Source organism: Parasteatoda tepidariorum, chromosome 1, assembly GCF_982258835.1.
Source record: "Parasteatoda tepidariorum strain Cologne lab strain chromosome 1, Ptep-v5.0, whole genome shotgun sequence".
NCBI lineage: Eukaryota > Metazoa > Arthropoda > Arachnida > Araneae > Theridiidae > Parasteatoda > Parasteatoda tepidariorum.
The window spans coordinates 64,381,836-64,400,827 of record NC_141755.1 but is presented as its reverse complement, the minus strand read 5'-3'; the positions used below and the strand labels follow the sequence as shown (position 1 = coordinate 64,400,827).

At 25.2% G+C, this 18,992-nt stretch overlaps 1 protein-coding gene across 4 annotated transcripts in view; it reads right to left on the bottom strand.

Annotated features, from left to right (window-relative positions):
* Positions 1 to 9,349: 9,349 nt before the first annotated feature.
* Positions 9,350 to 18,992, bottom strand: part of Pisd (phosphatidylserine decarboxylase) — a 65,071-nt gene continuing 55,428 nt past the window's right edge. For all 4 annotated transcript variants that reach the window (XM_016053756.5, XM_043038730.3, XM_016053758.5 and 1 more), the window contains exons 3-8: positions 16,288 to 16,493; positions 14,947 to 15,183; positions 13,527 to 13,655; positions 12,715 to 12,859; positions 11,641 to 11,801; positions 9,350 to 10,199 (exon numbers count right to left, since the gene is read on the bottom strand). In XM_016053756.5, the coding sequence (XP_015909242.1) occupies positions 9,969 to 10,199; positions 11,641 to 11,801; positions 12,715 to 12,859; positions 13,527 to 13,655; positions 14,947 to 15,183; positions 16,288 to 16,493 (1,109 nt within the window). In that variant the 3' untranslated portion in view covers positions 9,350 to 9,968. The remainder of the gene's footprint in view (positions 10,200 to 11,640; positions 11,802 to 12,714; positions 12,860 to 13,526; positions 13,656 to 14,946; positions 15,184 to 16,287; positions 16,494 to 18,992) is intronic.

Sequence of the window (18,992 nt, the reverse complement as noted above, 5' to 3'; positions counted from 1 at the left end):
TGTATTATGCTATTTTCTTTGAAATATCGGAAACTTAAGTATTAAATTATTTTGAATTTTGTAATCATTTTTCAGAATGAAAAATTTAAACGATAAAGAGAACAGAATGAATAATTTAAACGATATTTACAAAATAAAACGTAATAATTTTTTAAATTATACCAAATTTTTCCAAGCAATCAAACATTCCAAATGCATCCCATTGCATCTGCATAAGATCTTAATCAACATGATCATAAAGTTGATAATTAAAATTTGTACACCCAAAATAACTTAGAATTTCGTTTTTTTTTTTTTTTTTTTTTTTTTTTTTTTTTTTTTTGTATTAAGTTACGATCTTAACCGTTTGAAGGATAGAACTTGAATAAAACTTAAGATAGAAATACTGATAAAGTTGAAATACTGATGCATCTTTTGCAATAAATCGTTCCAGGTAGTCATTTTTTATGAGGAGTTGTGGAAAATTTTACTATGTGGATGAACATTTAATATCTTTCTACTGTTGTTTACGAATTAAAGTTGTTGTTTATACATTAAAGAAGTGATGTGAAACGTCGTCATCAAAGGCATTGCAATTCAAAATGTTCTAAAGCAATAAGATTTACAAATTTACAATGCAAAAACTGTATAATACTTCTCCGAATTTGACGAGAAAAAATTGTATTTTATTACAAGTTAATACAGAATCGAGCTGTCATACACACTTTAAAAGGTGTTGTTAAATCTAAACCCAAATGAATGAGAAGGCTTACACCAAGATCAAATGCATTCACTCCATTCATGAATTCATTATTTAAAAAGATATTTTAGATGGTTCATTTTCATAAAACTTGCACTTTTGATATCACATGACTTTAAGTTCTTTTAATTACTGAAATAAAAGTCAAAATAACATTTTTATGCATTCAAATTAATTTATTATATATTTTTAATAAATATAGATGCACGGAAATTAGTATCTTATACATAATGCCTGCGGTATACCTTTTTAATATGTCTGATACAGCTTAATGTCCCAGCTTTCTTTGTCTCTTATTTTACAGAAATTAAATCAATTATTCATTGAAATTAATTTTAATTTATCTAGTTGGGAAAATTATGTTACTTGTAATATACAGCACAGCTTATCAAATTTACAGTTTTAAAATTACTTTTGAGTAACCATTATATTTTAATGTTGTCCGAGGATTATGGTCTTTTTTGTTGCCATAAATAGTGTATTAAATCATTTCTGTTGACTTTACAAAAATGAGCCCTGATGATCTTATTTCGGATAAGGTAGCCATTTTAAAAGTCATTTTATTTGATGTATTCTTAAAAAAAATAAAGCATTGACAAAGGTAAGGATATTTTATTCACTTACCATCATAATGTTTTAATGTTTATTTGACTTTTTTAATGGCAAAATCAAAATACGTTTTTCAGTTTTACGTATGTAAACATTTCCTTTTTTTCGATTGAACCTCTTCAAGTAAATTGACATGCAGTTTCTTATGGACAAGAATCATCACAATAGCTGCTAAAAGTTTTAAAAGTTAATATTCGAATATTTATTTTTTTAAGAATTTTTTTTTTCTAAATGCCTGCTCATTTTGAAAATGATTCATACATGCATGCAATTTAGGTTCTTGCTTTATAGTGTATCGTAAAAATAACTTTACTGACTAATTATAAATTTTAGAGTAACTAAATAACAAAAATTGGGGCGACTACTGTACCAAGTAGTATAAAAATCACGCTTGGTCTTTCAATAACACTTGGCGTAGTGAAACACCAAAGATAGTTAATGTTTCACTACACCGTTTTTGGGTAAAGTAGTTGAATTCATTTTTGGTGTTGAGATACGATTAATACAATGAGCTCTTAAAAGTGCCGTCAATAAATTCCGGAAAAAATTTTTAAATTTTGTGAATAACCGCAGTTATTTAAAATATATATATATATTTTTAATGGCAGGCAGTTAGGATGTATTGTCCCATTGGCCAGGAGTGCCAGAACTGCTACTCTCTTCTCGTTACCCAGTGGGAACCTGTGGCGGAGCCACGGCGGTGGAGCAGCGTCGCCCACGTCACGATACAGCAACATGCAACATAAGAATTCATGGATTATTTTTAGAATTAATCAGGTGCTGTAAATTATAAACATTTTTTGTAGCGGTTTTTAACTTTTTTTAAATTTATATATTTTTAAGAAAATAAAATTTAAAATAAAACAAACTAATTAAAAATAAAAGTATATGAATCATTTTTGCATAAATATAGGTCTTTCATAATGATAAATAACTGTATAGCGCAAAGTGATAAAAAAAATTCTACTTAAGATGAGGCATACAAAATAATCTGTACTATGTAATTTGTATTTTAGCAAATATATAAGTTGGTCATAACAACAGGCTTTTTTTTCTTAATGAGATAAGCAAATAAGAAATTGATTGAAGTTCGACTTAAAATTTAACATATTACATTCCTTTAATTATTTAGTTTTTAAATTGAAATTAATAATGTCAAAAAAAAATTTTAGAGAAATTACAGTGTCTTAAAATTCGTCTTTTTATTGTTTATTACATTTTCTTTATTTTGCTAGCTATTTTAGAAAATATTATCGAATTTTTTTCATTAAATTTTGTTTTAGAGCACACAAAAAACATGAAGTCAAAGTTAAATCTGTACTAAATTTTTATCTAGTAACTTCTTTTATTTAAATTACTTAAAAGAGTTTTAACGAAGCTCCCACGTCATCTCGGGATTTTAGGAGAAATTTCTGATTTTCGTTTTTTAATGTTTGTTCTTAACAAACTTTAAGTTGATAGAGTGTCATTATTATTCAGCACTATACCGTTGGAATTTGAAAGCTTGCCTCAATTTGATTTGGAGAAATAAGATTTTCAGATAATAGATGGCTTCTTAAAAGCGTATAACATAAATTGTGCGGATAGCAATTTTATACTTTACAGTTGAATGTTTTTAGATGTTTTAAAATTTACTATTTTGTTATTAAAATGGATTAAACTAATTTATCTCATGCTAAAAATTTCTTATAACGTTAGTTACGCAAAAACAAAGATATATATTAAAAATCTAGAAACAGACAAGGGTGCAATAATAAACTATTTTTCAAAAAATGCTCAGTACAAAATTACATAGTTTTGAGACTTAAAACCCATTAAAATTCTAAAACGCTATATAACGTGCTATATAATTTCAATTATGATTTAAGGCAATTTTGCATTTTACATATTGTGAAAGATACAGCCTAGAAGAGTAAATGATAATTATTAGCTCATTTGTAAACTTAAAATTAAGATTAAAAGCAAGTTTTTTTTTCTTTATATCTTACACACTTACCTTCATGGTTCATCTAAATAATGAATTAATATTTAATTTAAATTAGAAATCTGGTTAAGTTATAGTCATTTTTATAAAAAGTTTGTACCGCTTTTTCATTTTTTCTGGAGAAATTTTCTTCCATATAAGTTCAATTTAGTAAAACTTGGTGCATGAAATTTTCTTAACCAAATAATTTAGAATTTGAAGAAAAAAATAAAAAATTACTTCATTTATATTTTATGATTGCTTAATGCGTGCTTCTATATGTGGCAGGACTAGTAATTAGAAATTAATGAACAGTAAAGAATGAAATCATTTTGTAGAAGAAATTAATGATTTTTAAAATTTTTGTATCAGTTTCTTTAATATTCGAAATCTTCGTTAGAATTAGAGTACAAAAATAATGCATCCCCTCCCAGCTCAAATGTATAGATCTTATAATATTTAGGCCTAGTGTTTGAATGAAAGGAAGTTCTGAGAGAAAAATAATGCTTCAACAAAATTTAGCAGACATTTTATTTTCACTTAGTGAATACATATCTTTCCTTATCAAAAAAGGAATGAATCAAATGTCAGTTATAAATGTATCAACATAAATAAAAAATATAAATGTGCACATTAGGTAACATTATTCACAAAATTGTAAAAATACACAAAAGATTCAAATCAATTTCTTTTTTATTGAAAACAACAATCATGCACTTTCATTTTTAAAAAAAAGAGGGAAAAAATGTAATTAATAAAAACTTAAATTCATATACTTACTATAATTAAAACAAATGAAATTTAAGTCATATTCACATAAAACTAGGACAAGTACTAGTAGTCACAATATATTTGAATTCGAATCTTTCGCACTAGATAACAATAGCTTCAGCAGTCAACTTTTATAAAGATGTAAACTACTACAAAAAAAAGGAAGGAACTCTGGTTCTTAATACGAAATGCACATCACAGCTGCAAAGTCAAAAACTTGCTTTTTCATTTTAAGTCAAATAAAATGTTCATTTAACTCTTAATTCAGAAACAAATAAATTTCAATTTATTATATACAATTTTCTTCTCTTTACTAATTATGACAATTTGAAAACACTGATTCCAACCCATCTTGCATTCAAACATGTTATCCAATTAAAATAAAAACACAGAAGGAACCTACATATAATACCACATCTAATGTGGAAAATAGACTTTTATTATAGAGAATATTATAAGTGGATTAAGAGTGTACTCTTTTAGTAAGCAACTCCCCCCTTTCTCAGATTAAAGGCTGTTTTCCAAAATGCAATAACAATCTTCATAGTAAATAATAGAATAATATGCCATTTTCAAAACTGATATGAGTTTGCATCAGTTGTTCATGACTATTAGGTCAATTTAAGCCTATTTTCAGCTAATGGAATAATATGCTATTTTCAAAACTAATATGAGTTTGCATCAGTTGTTCATGACTATTAGGTCAATTTAAGCCTATTTTCAGCCGGTGGAATAATATGCTATTTTCAAAACTACGATGCTATTTGAATCAGTTGTTCATGACTATTAGGTCAATTTAAGCCTATTTTCAGTCAATGTCCTCCATACTAATTCTGAAAATGGCACAAAACACCACAATGAAGAAACGCCACCGTTTCGTGTAAACAAAATTTTTGAAGATCTAATTTGCAAAAAGGTGAGAATTATTCATTTTGATAATTTTTATCTAGATGAAAAAAATCCCTAAATTAGCAATTTTTAAAAAAGTTCAATGATTTTTAAAATATTTAAGTTATTTGCCTATTCTAAAGCCCAGATTATAATTTATGGCTCAGTAGTACTTATAGTTTCAATTAAAGCTCTGCCTCAAGTTTAAGACACTCGCGGCTTTTTTTTTTTTACTTTCACTGAAGAGCTTTAAAAAACACTTAAAGCATAAAATATCAACAAAAAGAAAGAAAAACTTTTTTGAAAAAAAAAATCACTTATCAATACTTAAAATTATTAAACATCTTTAATTAATACTTAAAGTACTTTACAACAAAAATTAAACAAAATTTTATAAAGCTAAACATCAACATTCAATCGTGTTATTTCTTACAAAAATACATATTTTCAATTCCCAGTTAAAAATATCTGGAAGAAAATTTTTTGCATCAACCTAGAATTCAGATTCAGCAAGCAAGCAGATTCGGAAAGCTTCCAGAGCTTCTCATTAAACATGGATCATACTGCTCTAAAATAGCATGTTCGTCAACACATGTGCAATTAATAAACTTAAAGTGAATTAATGAATTAAAAGGGTTTTTTAAACACAAAAAGAAACTTTCCTCAACAAAAAAAAAAACTAAATTCAGTAAAAATACTGAAAAAAAGGAAAATCTAATGATACTGTTTAATGCTTACTATATAATTTATAACAAGAAAAGAAAAAAAAAACATATTTGAGCAAATACTAGAAAACAAAACCGGTAAATCGAGAACTGAAATAAAAATAATAACATTTACTTCATTCAGTTGTATAAGCAAAGCTAATGCTACAGCTGCTCACTAAACCGAGACATAATTTTCAAGAATGTGTTTAAAAGCACTTATTTTTATTACACAAAATTGTATGGAAAATATACACATGGTAATAATTAACACAACTTAATATAAATGAAACATCTCTTAATGCATTAAAAACTGTCTAATATGAGAAGCTGAAGTTATATTTTGGAAGTTATATATTTGAGTAAAGTTTAATTTTTCTTAAGTTATATTTCTGATTAGTCCGTTTTTTAATTAAGAGGCAAGTGGTAAAAATCTTAACCTAAGAGTTTGCATAACATGATGAATGCTGGGGGGCATAATTAAAATTCAAAAAGGTAAGACCTTTTTTCTTCGTATTAAACGATAAACAAACAAGTTTTGGTGCAAGCCCAGGCTTTTGCTGAAATTATAAAGCACAAAATGCTCAAAGCCATGAGTGTAAATATTCAATATTACAATGTTAAACATCTGTGTAAAATAGTACACCAATTTGTTAGTTTCTGAACCACTTTTACTTATTGGTAAAGGCAATTTTCACTACAAGAAAACAACAACTTTGATATTTGATAAAAATTAAACTTTAAAATTAAATTTTTTTTAAAAATCGTTCACAAGCAAATTGATTTAATGATCATTAATAAAAACTATACTAAAATTTCAAATAATAAAGCTTAAACAAAAACAAAAAAAAATACTCTTTTTTTGTTTCTTTTGATTCTTGCATATTAAATATTCATTTAATCAACAATGAAATAAATAACAAAATATTCAAATGAAAAGTATTTACAGCAGATACACTTTACATAGATCATAGTATTTTCTCTGTGTAAATATATTTAATTGAAAAAAATAATTTTAAGAAAATAATTGTTAGATTGAAAAGATAAGAACTGTTTAAAAATTTTGTTATTAACAAAAACCTTTTTTTTTTTTTTTAATATTTTCATAAAAATTATCATAATAATCTCAAAATTACGGATGAACTAAATACTCACTCGATTATGATTAGTTACACATAACTTATAATTCGTATTACAATTGAGTTCATTTTCAAGTGTCACTGTAATTAATAGATTATTGTTAATGGTTTTATTATGGCAACAAAAATAATCATTAAAAAAAAAGAAGCAGGAATTCAAATTTAGTTCTTTTTACTTTAATTCAAAGAGTAAAAATTTCTAATTTCACCTGTCAAGAGAAACTAGTAAAAAAGAATTTTAAAAAATCATAAACACTTAAAATTAATATATATGCTATTATCATATATTAATATTATATGATAATAGCATATATATTAATTAACAAACAAAAATAACATATAACAACTCAAAGAATACGCTAAACATTTTCTCAATGAATTAAAATAGAAGCTGAAATTAATTTGTTTAAAAAAATAGTATCTTTTAAAAAGCCACTTATTAAAATTTAATGAAAGTATCAGGATTTAAAACAGTTTGTAGCAACAAGAAGATCAGAAAATTAAAAAAGGTTTAAGAAGAGCATCTTCTTTTGTTTCCTTAGTTAAACCTTTCATGCATATATACAGTAAGAAATGCATACAAAAATTATTCTGGCCTTTGAAACAGGAATATACATGCACAATTAGTATTTGTTTAAGCATCAAAAGTAAATACTTTTCATTATTAAATGAAATAATGACGAGCAACAAAAAGAAGTAACTGAACTAAAATTTTAAAAATAAATTTAAGCCAGAAATTTTATTATTCTAAAAAAATACTTTTCTTAAAAAATAAATAAAAAATTATTTACCCAATTAGTTATGTAAAATATACTTAATAGAATAAATGTTATATGTTATTAAAATTTGAAATCCTTATCCAAACATACTAAAACAATATTTTATTAAAATTTTGCATTTATTCCTTTTGCTTTGTTACCAAGATAACAAAGCAAAAGGAATAAAAATTCAGTTTCTAAATTCATTTTTGATCATAAAAAAAACTATCCTAAATGATTTTCTTTAATAAACTTTAACCAGAATATATACAATAATGAATTTAAAAAAAATAATTATTTTAAAAAATTAAATTACATTTGAAATCATTATTTCCAGCATTTTTAACATTCAGGCCAATTAACTATACAGATACAGGTAATCAAAGTTTTAGAATATTATTAACTGAGGCATATAATTGTCAAACTTTTAACATTAAAAACGTGGTGCAACATTGCATTTTGATTTTTGCTGCATAAAAAGCATGCTTATTCCAAAATTAATTAATTAATTTCGGAATTAATTAATTAATTTTGCTAAATTAATTAATTATTATTAAAAAATTTATTAATTAATTTAAATCAAATTAATTAATATTTGTTAATAATTAATTAATTTCAAATTAATTAATTATTAACAAATTAAAAGTATTTTCACTGAGATGTGACACCTTCTTCAATACAACACAAAACAAATTTCTAAATTTAACAATATTTCAACAAACTTCACAAATATTTTGTGTGACAAAACTGAAATACAACACAAAATTATTATTTTTTTTCAAATTCATTTTCAACGACTAGGCAAGCATAAAGACACAACACTTGTACATATCACAGATGAGCTAAGGCGATGGCACATACAATATGAGTTTACAAAAATATGTAGAGAATGAAAATTTCAGTCATTTGACGACAATAAATATAAAAAAAGTGAATTTTACTGACCCAAAAGTGATTCACAGCATCCAAGTGCTCCCAATTTTACCTAATAAGATGCTCCAAAAATAATTTACATAATTTTACACCAAAAGCATGCAAGGTCGGCATTTGATACAAATCATGAGTTAAATTGCGATTTAAATCACTTAATTTTTTACACAATATAGTTTATGAATAGAGCGTTGATTATCTGAACTGCTCAGGACCGAAAGTGGTTTGGATAATTGGAAAGTTGTTTAAAATCTAGTTTAAATGATTATTATAACTTCCCTTCACACTTTTTCCAGATTTAGGACTGGTAGTACTGTCTAAAATAGCTCTGGCATGTTTAAAAGTTTTTTTTTCTTTCAATTTTTAAGTATTTTTCATTTATTTATTTATTTTTTTCATTTTGAATTTTTTTTAAATCATCTTTAGGCTTTTTAAAATTTTTTTGTAATTTACTGATTTTATCACATTTTTCTTTATTTTCTTCCGCATTCCAACCATTGTAGACTATCAAAATGAAGCTCGCATTCTTGGAAGATAATTTTCAGTTGAAGAGAGCTACAGGGGTATGTAGGTTTAACTGTATAACAATACATGTATGTATGTATACATGTATAATATAACATGGCTACTATAAAAAAGCTGCTAAAAAAGGTTGTAAATTAAATATGGTATTCAGATGTAATGGTTATTACTTTTTCTTCTAAATTTAGAAAATGTTTCGATAAGTTGAAAGTATCTTAACTTTAAAAAAAAAAAAAATTTTAAAAAACGAATTCTGACATAGTTTGGATAGTTGGACATTCAGATAATAAGGGTTTGGATAATCGCTGCTCTACCGTATCTTTAAAGTTGTAATTTTTATTATAATTTATTTTAAAATATTATTTGATAATCAACATTGAATAATAAATAAAAAAGCTGAATTTAATTAGATTTAAGGGGATTTTTTTAGATTTAAGTAGCATGAAATTTTTAAATTATAAATTCTCACTATCTATTTTTAAAATAATTAACCTTAAAAAAACATGTTTTAATCAAGTCCATTTTGCTTCAAATTTATTTAAATACAAGTGTTTTTAAATATGTAGTTAGTGTAAATTAATAATGAAATTCAATTGCAATTCATATGGGTGTTAAACTTAAATGAAAATTATTATGATTTTACGCAGTGGTTAGTTTCTAGTGAGTAATTAATTGTAAGCATTTTAGTAGGAAACATAAAATATTTTAATTATAATATTATTTTAGAATAGTATTAAGCATTACTAATATTTTTTATCAGCAATTTGATAGGAAGAAAAAAATATTTTTTTAAAAAGGGAAAATCATGATTTTTTGCCAACCTTGAAAGCAAGTAAACTCAAGAAATTCATATACATTTTTAATGAGTTTTTCATTTCAAAAAGATGTAGCTAACACTCTCAAAACTGATGATATGATTCATTTAAATAGTATGAAGTAATTGTTTTAAGATGATTGAAAATTATTACATAGACTAATGAGTTCACCATATTTTACTTTTTGTCTAGCTGCAATGTTAAATGTAATGTCTTTGGGTGCTTCAAAAATTAAAACAATAGTAGAACCTAAATTAAATTCACCAAAGGGTTGACCTTTTTCAGTCATGTTTACTGGAGGATTAAAATGCTTTTCTTCAAATGTACCTTTCACACACTTCTTCTGATTTGTTTGAAGAGTCTGAAAAATAATTGTGTCATTATTTTTACTAATTCAAAAAGTTAATAATATTTTCACAAAATAAAGTACCATAACAGTTTTAAGAAACTTTTATAATTGTATTCAAGTGATTATGCTAGACTTGGAAACTAAGAATCTTTAGGACCCAGGATGTTTTATTTTATATTTAATAACCGTGGTTAGAACAGTCAACCCAACTTTTGGGTTTATGACTACTAATGTTCAACGGCGTTGCCTTGTAATTTTGAACCTAATCCAGAAGACAAGGGAACTCCTGGATCAAGTATTGGAATAAATTTGCCTTCAAGGAAGACTTTTTGATGGAACTAACCCGCATTTGCATTACATGGAGAGGAAAACCACGAAAATCTCCGATGGTTAGCCTGACGGCAAGAGGACTCCTACCCATGATCCATCTACCACTGAGGATATTTTACTTCAATACTGTGGCAAGCCAGTTGCAGAATTCATATCGATCAGCCTTACTGGGATTAGAACCCGATTCACCTCAAAGGCGAACGCTTTATCCCCTGAGTCACCAGAATCCAGGATATTCAAATTCTAAATTCCTTTTTTTGAATTCGAACTCGCATGTTCTGTCTTGTGCATCAGTATTAATCTTTTTTATTTATATTATTCTAGTACCAGAAATTATTATCTATTTTATTTATTGTTTCATTTTGCCAACCAAAAACTGCTGACATCTTTTAAATTTTCTTCTTTTAACAGTGGAAAGCTACCTGCCCCAGTGGACACATAAATTTTATGTCTAGTCCTTTCAACGACTATCATGTGGAAACGATTGCTTGTATCTGAATAAAAGCACAAGTTTGTTTTAGGATGGTGATAAAAAATCATTAATAAAAAATTATGGATTGCACAATTAAGTATTTGTAATTTTCAAAAAAGAATATGATAAATAAATTAATTTATCCATTAGAATAGATGGCTATTTTAGAACAATCAATTAACAAATTTAATCAAAATAAACAATTGTAAGCTAGTAAAATAAATTTTCATACTAATCAATGTTATTGATACTTTTGTTAGATCCAAAGAACTCAAGCATAGCCATCAACTTTAAAATGAATAGTTTTTTAGTATTAGCATTCATTTTATATTACCTCTTCATTAATCCAAAAACTGAACATTTACAAGCTAGTACACTGAATTTTTTTTTAAAAAATACATTTATTACTTAAAGAACATAATTTTTTTATTTCATTATTATTGATCCAAACAATATTTGCAAATTTGCCCCATTAATTTTTTTAAAAATATTTTTATTGTTAGAAGAAATCATTCCTTAATATTAAAAGTGCATTTATTAAACACAATTAAATCAAAAGACTTTCTCTGACATAAATAAATAATGTTTTTAGCATGCAGCATGTACTTTAGCATAACATATTATTAATAAAAATCATTTTCTATCCTGTACCTCATCAAAATAGACTTTAATAGAACCAACATTTGTAGCACCAACAGCAGTAAGTGAAAAGAAGCCATGTTGCCATTCCCCAGTATATACAACTCTCTCATTGATATTGAAAAGTCCAGCAATCCAGCTTACAATTCCAGGATGAACACTTAATAATTCACCTATTATAGAACAAATATATTAAACTTTTGTTATGAAAAAAGAAGGAAAAAACATAACAATAGTAAAAAATGTTTTAAGATTTGATCATATGAGATGATGTGTAGTTAAGTCCATAAAAAAAGTTTCAAGTTTTGCATTGAGAACTGTAAATATATTCCTATCAATCTAACTTAACTTTAGAAGAAATTCTAAATCTTTGAAAAAATACTGTAATACCTATTTCTTATACTTTAATATGGAATACTGTTCTTTTTTTAATAATTATCTGAAAACTAACTAAAAAAAGGTCACATGCCTCACATAATTGTTGAAACTACCTAAATAAACCTGAATAGCTACTAAATTTTCATACAAAACTGCGTAAATTGAATCTGGGGTATGTCTAGGTTTTTATGAGAGGTACCTATTTTATTAAAATTTAGACTTAATTTGTGAAATTTAAAAATATTTTAAAATCGACGAAAAATAAGGTAAATTTTTACACGTATTTTCCCCATGTATTCAAAAATAATTTTGCTACTGTAAAATTTTGGGCTAAAAATTGTATCCAAATTTAAAAATCCATAAAAATCATTGTCCGTTATTAAACTTCAACTAAACTTTTTTTTAAAAAAACATGAATTTAGCAGTACTTGCACTAAAAATTATATTCATTATGAGAACAATTCCCCCGAAGTCATATTGAACGAAGTTACACAGAGAAAAAAATGTTTCATAAAAAATAAAGGTCTGTTAGAATAAATTAAGCATAATGTTTAAACGTTAAGAATAATGTTCGAATGTTTAGAATTATGTTCGAATTCCAACTTCCTGTAAAGTCCTGTAATTACAAAAAGCATAATTTTACATTTCAATAGATTGAAACAATGAACAGGTTTTTAAAGACAATAAAGATTAATCAGAAATAATTACCATGAAAGTGCTTCCTATGGTGAACGGTCCACTCTGAGGGTGAATGAAATTTGTGATAATCACCAGGAGCAAGGTACACAACACAGTGATACAAAACATTGTCTTTGTTGTGAAGCAGACTTTTATGATATTTTTCATCAGTGACCTGTAAAAGATTTAAAAATAAATTAGTCGGAAAGAGTTTTAACATTTCGGGTCCTAACATTTCATATCCAGTAACACAAAAATTACAGGGACAAGAGTACAGTTCAGTAGTGGTTTTTATTAATATTTGTTTTTAAATTCCTAAATAATTCTTCATATATCATCCAAAATTTAATAGATTTTGTTCAAATTAATAACATATTTCTAATAATTTTTTTAACTGTAAAGAGAAATAATTTTTAAAAAAAACTATTAAAAGATAATTTATTGAAAACAAAAATTGATCCAATCAAAAATAATGAAAAGCAATAAGATATTCAGTATCAAAAATATATGGTAAATAAATCATTTTTAGAAAAAATATAAGCAAGAGAACAAGTATTTTTATGTATCATTTAAAAAATGAGATCACTCATAGATCTTAAAGTAAACTTTCAGGCAAGAATTTAAAAAAAAAATTCAAATTATACTTAAATAAATAATTTTATAAATTAAATAAAATTAAATCTTAGTTCAGTCAACTCTTTATTTAAATTCAAAAAAGACTACTGCGTGAGTAACATTATGCATACCAAACTATAAATATGCAAGCTTACACACAATCAAATTAATCCTATTATAATAATCAAAATTGTTTTCTCATTGAAAAAGCTTAACTTAATATTTACCATATCTTCTGCATCCATGGATTTCATTCCAAGGAAAGATTTCAAAGAGTAAGTTATACCCTTCACTTGTTCAATTAATCCATTTTCAATTTTGCCAAAATGCAAAATTTCACCATCCGAAGGACTGACCTGACGAAATAAAAAAGTTCTGTTCTTTAGTAATTTTGGTCTAAAAGATGTGTAATTATAATTAAGTATTTTACTTATTAAAGCAGAAATAAAGACAATATTCACTAAACCTGATAGCTTGAGCACTTTGATTTTTAAATAAATTGACAAAATAAAATTCCTTAAAAAAAATTTCCTAATTATAGTAAAATGAACAGGATACAATCAAATAAATAAAAGTAGCAAAAATTAATGTTTGATATTATGTACTAGATAGGAATTAGTGAAGCATTTGATTCAAATATAATTTAGCTGCAAAAATAAGCAATATTATAAGATAGTTCCCAAAATCTGAAACGAAAGTTTAAAAGATAAATCATTTTTGCAACAACCAGTTGTAGGGCCATGGTCATGTCAGAAATGCCGTGAAGCGGTAGAATCAGCACATCACATCCTATACGAATGTGATGCCCTCACCCTTACGCGCCTCACTACCTTAGGCAATCCATATCATAAAGAGCTTCACCTTAATTCCATTAAGGGACTGTCAGACTATATAAATAAAGTAGGCGACCCAAGACAATGGAACTAGGAAAAATTGGGCTTGGAGCATGGTACAAAATGCAACATGTGCAGAGGTGCCACTGACAAGCTCAAGCAAGAAGAAGAAGGGCCATGGTCATGGATACTAAGGCTATGTGGTCACAATTGCACCCTGTCCACCTACACTGCCCAGACAAGTTGTTGGTAACATAAATTGATTTCATAATATTAATTAAATTAATTTTATCATACTTCTATTGGTACTACTGTCAATAAATTCGTTGGGAGAATGTAAGAATAACTGTTACTATTTGGTAATAAAACAGGTAAATTATACTATGCAAACTTTTGTAACAATGTAAAGTTTTAAACATTAAAAGTGTAAATTAAGATGAAGAGCATTAAGGAGGATAAAAGTGGAATTTAAATGTGTATATATATATATAACAGACATTTTATACCCTATAAGTTTTACTTTTTGAAATTCAAGAATTCACCTTTTTTTTACTCTCGATATTGAAGGGGAAAAAACTACACAAAAACATTATATTACGTTTGCTATAATATGTGAAAAACTTTGTGTAATTGGTAATTAAATTTTTTAAAAATTCTTTCTTGCCCAAAGCATTAAAAACAATTAAAATTACAAAGACAAAGAGGAAAAGAAAGCAAAATGTCAATGAAATCAAAGTAAAAATATGGTGTAGAATAGCATTTTTTATAGAAAATTAATTTCATTAGCAATGTGTAACTGAAAAAAATAACTCACTAGACATTTTCCAGGATATATTGGTCTATATTCTTTCTTCAATTGACGACTAAAAAAATCCCCAAGGCTTTTATAAGCATCAATATCTTCAATAACAGCTTCTTTTAAATTACAATTGTATGTAGAAACAAATACATTGAGAAGTGGTCTGCGAATTGGTTTTGGTAAATCAAAATTGTGCAACCAGCCCCAAAAACGTGAAGCAGCTCGAAGAGGTAACATTGTATACATAGAAACCTTAAAAGAAAAAATTGAACATTTTACACATTTATAATCATATAAAATCAGAATGAAAGAAATCTGTATTGCTTTACATATACTTTGAATGAAAAGAAAGATTAAGGAAAATTGAAGATGTAGAGAAAGATTATAGATGTAAGAAAAGTTGATAAAGAGAACAATCCTGCTGTGCAGCAATGCAAAAATCAACATAAACGGCAAAAGTTAAAATTTGAGATTCTTAAATATTTGGCACTTTTGTATAAAATAAACTACTTATTGTAAAAAAAACTTCTTTTTTTCCAAAAATAAATTTTGTTTTATTAGTTATGTGAAATTTGAATTTAATGTTACTACATTAGCAATAGAGAAAATAGCTGTTAAGCCAATTTTCTCAAAATCTATGATGAAGCACTTAAGTTGTTTTTTCATTGCACAGCAGAATACAATAAAAAAAATGCTAAGAATTTATTGTAATTCAAATATACATTTAACTCAACATATTCATAACTAAAAACTCTACGTTTACTTCAAATTGAGAAGTAAAGTATTAATCTGCTAATTATACAATTTATAGATGAACACAAGTTCATAAACTCAATGTTGTTAGTAAGCAAAACAAAAAAAATCATATTCATCAAAGTTCTAAGCAAATTAAACTCATTAAATAAAACTAAATATTTATTTCTACACAGTAAACTATTAAAATAAAGCATCTGTCATTTACATCAAACTAATTAATCAGAAAATATTTTCTCGGGTACACTCTCTTTATTATTAATTTAATTATTAATTTTTATTATGTTATGAAATTAAGTAAAATTTAAATAAAAATTGCATGCGCATAAACCTTTTATAAATAAGTTGATCAAAAAAAAATTAGACCAACAATATTCAATGAAAACTTCTAAAACAAATCTGAATATTTAACTAAATCTATCAAAACTTCTAAGTCTGTCTACCTAGAATGAGTAAAGAAAGGATTTCCTTTTGTCACAACAAATTAATTCTTGTCAATATTATTACAGAAAAACAATACATGCCTTAAAAACTTGCACTAATTCACTAAAGGTTCTCAATTAAATTAAATATAAAAGCTAAAAAACATAGATCAAATCTTACATGTACATCTGAAGCTAATAAATCAGATGGATGGGGCGAAGAAAGTATTTTTGCAGTCTCTCTTTTCTTAACATGTCTGAACTGTTGATAAGCTATGAAAGCAAATCCTAACCCAAGAGGAATGGGTGTCCATTTTAAAGTCCTAATATAATGTACTAAAGGATTCACTTTCACTTTCTGCCAGGCCTGCTCTGTTGTGCTTGATTCTAAAAAACAATTTAAAGATGTTTACAAATCTCAGCATTAACAACAAAAAAAAATTTATAAAATACATACACCATTTTAAATTAACAATTTTAAAGGAGAAAAAAAAATATATAAAAATTTAACTTTTGAGATTTAAATTTGCTAATCCAATAAAAACTATTTCAGATCACCAAAGATTCGATAACATCTATTAAGAGGTGATCTTTTTAAGCACTAAAGATCATATCTGTAATAAGAAAACGGGGAAAAAAGAAATATATTTCACTTATAGTACAAACGTAAATGTGTCACTCTCAATCATAAAACTTAATCTCTACTCATCATTGTCTCTTTCTTGATTTATTTATTTATTTTGTTTCTAAATGTAACTAACATTTTACAAATATAATAAACATTATGGTTCACATTTCTATAAAAATAATAAATTTATGTATAAAGATGTTAACTCAGTAATATAAATCACAATGCAAAGATTCTATATTATTTCCAATAGACATTGCTTAGTTTTTTTACAAATAATGTTGCTGATATGAGAGATTATACACATATTATTTTATATTACAGTTTATAAGGTAATGTTGATTTGCCCATTTTATTATTTTACACATAATACTTAATATTAATACTTTTTGTATTGTAGATAAAGAAAAAAAAACTTGATAGACAATTTTTATAAAAATTTTAATCACAAAAAAGTGAAAAATTTTAAAAGGAACTTTACTTTATTCCCCTTTATTTAAGAGAGTGAAAGAAAAAAAACTTTTCCCCCAGATAGTATCAAATCAAAAAGAAAACATTTATTGACAATATTATAAAAAGATTTTACTACCAATTCTGCTAACTATAATTAACAAATGCATGAAACTTCATTTATGACAAGTTTAAATGTAAATCAATTACAAACCTGGGTTAAATAATATAAAAGATGTGGATATAATCCAACACATAGAAATTTTAGTAGCAATCATGATAATTTAAAGAGAACAATTTTTAGACAGCCTCTCACTAAGAGTTACAAACATGAAAGAAAGACTAAAATGCAGACAGAAGTCAGCAAAAAATCAACTGGGACTAATATGATGATAGTTCAAAGGTCATTGATATGCAAAATAAGTAACTTTACAAATAAAAGACACAGTTGCAAGAACACTCTCTAAATATAGTCAGAGATGTAAACAAATAATGTAAACATATGTTTAGAGAGTAAATTAAAAGTAAATATTCAAAATTATACTGTACTTGATTATGAAGATCCAAAATATTTCTTACTTCAAGAAAAGTATATTTATAAATATTAACTACAGAGATAATAAATTTATATACAAACACATATTTATTATTTAAAGTTTTAAAATACAAAAATCCAAACAAATATAGTAAATTGAAAAATATTTATGGTGACAAAACATTTATTATCATTATTTAACTGTTAAAATGACTCATAATTTAAGTAATTATCATTATATAACTGTTCATAATGCAGAGAAAGAAAAAAATAAATATTTTATGAAAATACACTAATTAAAAATAACTTGTTGCAAATTATAGAATAAATTGAAGAATAAGTACTACATGTTTTATATGTTCTTTTCACACGGTTTATAATTTCATTATTGTATTTATTATTACAATCTCATTATATTTTGATTAATTGTTTTTTTTTAAATAGATAGACAATTTAATGAAATTGATGCTTTAAGGGCAACTAAAATATGACCAAAATATTTCTAATTTTTATTCTGTAATAACAAACATTTTATGTATTTTTTCTTATTAATAAAAAGAGAAAGGTTTAAATTAATAAATAGCTTTAAAGATCAACATTTAATAGTCAACTAAAAATAACAGGTTTTTTTTTTTTTTTATATAATAAATAATCCAGCTTTTTATTATTCGATAAAGAACTAATTTGAAAATATTGAAGCTAAGAAAAGACGAAAAAAAATTTTCAGATGATAAATAATATTCATTGGATACCATATTTTCAGACAGGGTCGTAATTTCTTTCAGAAAAAACTTCAAAAGAAAACAAGTAGAAAGTGCAAAAAACCAGAAGAAAATTGAACAAATTGAAGAAATTAAATAAAACTGAAAAAACTGGTTGAAATGGAAGAAACTAAAAATGTCAATAGTTGTTTAGCTATAAGTAATATAAAAATAGTTTAAATGTAAATGATAAGAAGGTACATAAAGTTAGAAAAGATTATAAAAATTTTTTTGTACCATTTATTTTAAAAAAAATATTTTGATATTTTTAGCAGTTGTTTTACATAAAATTTTAAAATTTATATAACTTATTGTAATAATTTTTAATAATTAGGATAAAAGCTATTTTTAAATATATATATATAAAAAGAAAAGAGAAGAAAAAGAAAAGAGAGCAAAACAAAGAAAATTAAGAAAAATAATAAGTTTTATTTACTGTGCATAAGCTGCAAGTATATAGAACTCATAGAGCAATTTAAAAATATAGAGAAAACATTATAATAAAGATTAAT